General features: G+C 48.1%; 1 protein-coding gene across 1 annotated transcript in view; it reads right to left on the reverse strand.

Moving 5' to 3' along the window:
* Positions 1 to 4,025, reverse strand: part of LOC129713053 (sorbin and SH3 domain-containing protein 1) — a 228,433-nt gene extending 224,408 nt beyond the window's left edge. Inside the window, 1 exon segment of the mRNA XM_055661932.1 lies at positions 3,891 to 4,025. Coding sequence (XP_055517907.1) covers positions 3,891 to 3,922 — 32 coding nt within the window. The 5' untranslated portion in view covers positions 3,923 to 4,025.
* Between the last annotated feature and the right edge of the window lie 227 nt (positions 4,026 to 4,252).

The following is a 4,252-nucleotide window of genomic DNA, read 5'->3' on the forward strand; positions in this document are numbered from 1 at the left end:
AGTCACAGTGATGTTCTTTGTTTTGCCTCGCCAAGGTATGCAAAGAGTTTCCACACAAAGGGCAATGTTACAAAGATATTCAATTTTAGCACAAACCATTTATAACACATTCCATTCATGGTCCCCGTTAGTTCTCAGTGGTTCCCCCATGCAGGGTCCTCCTTTATTCTCCCTCCCCTCCCTCACAGTGGTTCCCCCACATTGGTTCCACCTCTGGTACTACTTCCCATTCACCCGCCATAATGCGGGCACACTCCGACTGTCATTGCTTTGTCCCTGTGCAAGTTCCCCACGCCGATGTCTCTCGCCACAGCAACGCACTGATGCCTCTCTGATACCCGGAGTGAACAACGGCCGACACAAGATCCCCTTCATCCACTTCCCTTATCCGTGGCTAGGAACGTCACTCCTGGCTCTGTTGCCTCTGCCCCAACATCCCAGCACACACACAGCCATGAACATAGATGATACTGAATCCTCTGGAGATTTTGGATCTTGTTCCAAACTCTCACCACCCACTTCACCCATGCTTGTGAACCTACACTACACTGGCTCCAGGAGAAGCAACACCTAGCGGTGGGGGTAGATGTGATTGTGGTGGGCAAGGGGCTGTTGGATGGGTGCATGGATGTGCAGGGGGGAGGCAGAGGGGACTAGATTAACTTGGCATCTTCTTCTGCACAGTCGGAGTACAGGAAGGAGATCGGGGACTTTGTAACCTGTTGTCAGGGCAACAACCCTTCCCTCAATGTCAGCATTAGTCATTAGCTTTTTGTCCCGTGCACCGAGGTTTACGTTCCCTGGAGTACATATCACCAGCAACTTGTCATGGACTAGCCAAACCGAAGCAAAGGCCAAGAAAGCACACCAACGCCTCTAGTTCCTTAGAAGGCTTAGTATGTTCGGCATGTCCCCAACAACTCTCACCAACTTCTACAGATGCGCCGGAGAAAGCATTTTATCAGGATGCTTCACAGCACGTTTTAGGAACAGCTCCACCCAATATCACACGAGATATTGCAGAGAATTGTGGACGCAGCCCAGACCATCACACAAACCAACTTCCCTTCCATTGACTCCATCTACACCTCATGCTGCCTCGGCAAGGCCAGCAGCATCATCAAGGACCAGTCTCACCCCGGCCACTCCCTCTTCTCCCCTCTCCCATCAGGCAAGAGGTACAGAAGTGTGAAAACATACACCTCCAGATTCAGGGACAGTTTCTTCCCAGCTGTTATCAGGCAACTGAACCATCCCATCACCAACTAGAGAGCAGTCCTGACCTCCCATCTACCTCATTGGAGATCGTCAGACTACAGGATATTACTGGACACTATCTTGCACTAAACACTATTCCCTTTATCATGTATCTGTACACTGTGGATGGCTTGATGGTAATCATGTATAGTCTTTCCGCTGACTGGGTAACACGCAGCAAAAAATGCTTTTCATTGTCCCTCGGTACATGCGACAATAAACTCAACTGAACTTAAACAAAGGGTCTGTTCCTGGGCTGTTCTCATGCCAATTTTTGAATTATTATGTTAAATTATTTTACCATTCTCGAACCCCTTGACCTCATCATCTACTCTGAACACTCAATCCTCAAAACCACCTCCAATTCTTGGCCTCCTTGGTAAAAAAATAGTCCAAAATCCTCTTGATCTCCATCTCCTTTTTCGGCTTTTAAAGGCATTTCTACAAAGTCTAGAATCAAAGAACTGCAGGTACTGGTTAATACATAAAAGGACACAGAGTGCTGGAGTAACTCAGCGGGTCAGGCAGCATCTCTGGAGAACATGGATGGGTGACCTCTAGGGGTGACACCCTCTCAGGTGGCACGGTGGCACAGTGAAAGAGTTGCTGCCTTACAGCGCTTGCAGGTCCGGAGATCTGGGGTCGATCCTGACTACGGGTGCTGCCTGTACGGGGTTTGCACGTTCTCCCCGTGACCACGTGGGTTTTTTCTCCGAGATTTTTGCTTTTCTCCCACACTCCAAAGACGTACAGGTTTGTAGGTTAATTGGCTTGGTATAAGTGTAAAATTGTCCCTAATGTGTATAGGATAGCGTTAGTGTGTGTGGATCGCTGGCCGGTGTGGACTCGGTGGGCCGAAGGGCCTGTTTCTGCGCTGTATCTCTAAACTAAACTAAAGTAAACCTTTTTTCAGAATAGTCTCAGGAAGTTATAATGCTGTTGTATAAGATCTTGGTGAGGTCGCATTTGCAGTATTGCATGCAGTTCTGGTCACCCCATTGCAGGATGGCGTTAGAGATGGTGCAGAGGAGGTTTACCAGAACACTGACAGGATGTTGCAGATACTGGTTCATGCACAACAGGCCACAACGTGCCGGAGTAATTCAAGTGGCCAGGCAACATCTCTGGACAACATGGATAGGTGACATCTCAGCTCGAGACCATTCTTCAGACCTTCTTCTTCAAAGTCTACCACTGACCAAGATTATGCTCACGCCTTTTAAGACACATTTAGACAGGTACATGGATAGGGCAGGTGTAGAGGGATATGGGCCAAACGCAGGCAGGTGGGATTAGTGTAGATGTGACATGTTGGCTGGTGTGGGCAAGTTGGGACGAAGGGCCTGTTTCCACACTGTATCACTCTATGACTCGATGCCTCCTTGCAGTTTGAGGTCAAAGTCTGAGTAGGTGCAGGGCTTGAATGCATTGAGACAAGCAGTCTAATTGTCATCAGGTCACCGTCGCTCCTGAGACCCATGTGATCCTGCCTCAACAGTAAACAAGTTGCACCATCCCACATGCCAGCAATGTTTCACAGTTGTGCTTGATGATTATTTTAGTCCTTCAAAGAGTGTATGACTGCTTGCGCAAGGCCCGAGGAATGCCAACTAAACTCTCCCTCGTCCAGCGTGACGCCACTGACTTGATCCCTCGGCCTAATTTGGAAGGCTGACCTCAGCCTGACAGCCGACTGATGTCAGCGTTGCCCATTCAGGAAACTGGTCTTTGCTGGGCATTTTCCACTGCTGTGCCCCGCACAATCTACTGGCTCAAGCATTAACTTACAACGTACTCTTCATTGAGAGAAACCAAATGGCCAACACTAAAACCAAAAAATGTAAACACAGAATGCCCGGTTAGTTTATTTTAGTTTAGAGATACAGCGCAGAAACAGGCCATTCAATCCACGGAGTCCACACCAACCAGCGATCCCCACACATTAACACTATCGTACGCACACTCGGGATCATTTACAATTTTACCAAAGCCGATTAACCTACAAACCCGTGCGTCTTTGGAGAAACCGGAGCACCCGGAGAAAACCCACGCAGGTCACAGAGAGAACGTACAAACTCCGTACAGACAGCAGGATCGAACCCGGGTCTCTGGCGCTGTAAGGCAGCAACTCTACCGCTGCGCCACCATGCCGCCCCTAGTATAGAGTGGAAACAAGGAACTGCAGATGCTGGTTTACAACAACAACAAAAAAGACACAAAGTGGTGGATCTCAGCCTTTCTCACCGCGTTGTATTATCAAGGGACTGCAGATGCCGGTTTATATCAAAGATAGACACAAAATGCTGGAGTAACTCAGCGGGAACAGACAGCATCTGTGGAGAGAAGGAATGACTGACGTTTCTGACCCTTCATCTACAACCTGCATCTCAGGAGAACATGGCTCGGTGATGGATTTTTTTAACCTTGGTACAGAAAAGGTACAGCACAGATCAGAGCTAAAGTTACCTAAAGTAAAGCAAATTAAATTGAAAAGTACAGTATAGTAAAGAGTGCAGCAAAGTCAATTAAAGTAAAACAAATAAAGTGTTAAGAGTAAAATACAGTAAAGGAAAGAGAAAGGTTTAGTTAACTCAACGGAACTAAAACTGAACAGGAAAGGCAGCCCATGTTACCTTGGTTCAAGTTTTTCGGTTAAAGGAGGCATTTCTTCTCCAGTGACTGCAACCCCCAGCTCTGGGAACAAGGTGTCCAGCACTCGTGAGATGTTGCCACGATCTCATGCATGTGAGACTTTGACAGTCACTGCCCACGGCCGCCCACTTTAAATACCTCAGCCCCTCCCGCGGGCTGGTCTAATTCAGGTCCAGTCAGGCTCTGCTCCAACGGGGCATCTTGAGTGTCTGATGGCCCATGTTCAGAGACTAGACTAGACTAATGAGGGGGGGTGATCTCATGTGCTGACAGTTCTGACTCAGCTGAGAACAGCTCCAACTGCAGGGGTAGAGATTAGTTTAGTTTAGAGATACAGAGCGGA

This window comes from Leucoraja erinacea, chromosome 34 (genome assembly GCF_028641065.1).
Source record: "Leucoraja erinacea ecotype New England chromosome 34, Leri_hhj_1, whole genome shotgun sequence".
Taxonomy (NCBI): Eukaryota; Metazoa; Chordata; class Chondrichthyes; order Rajiformes; family Rajidae; genus Leucoraja; species Leucoraja erinaceus.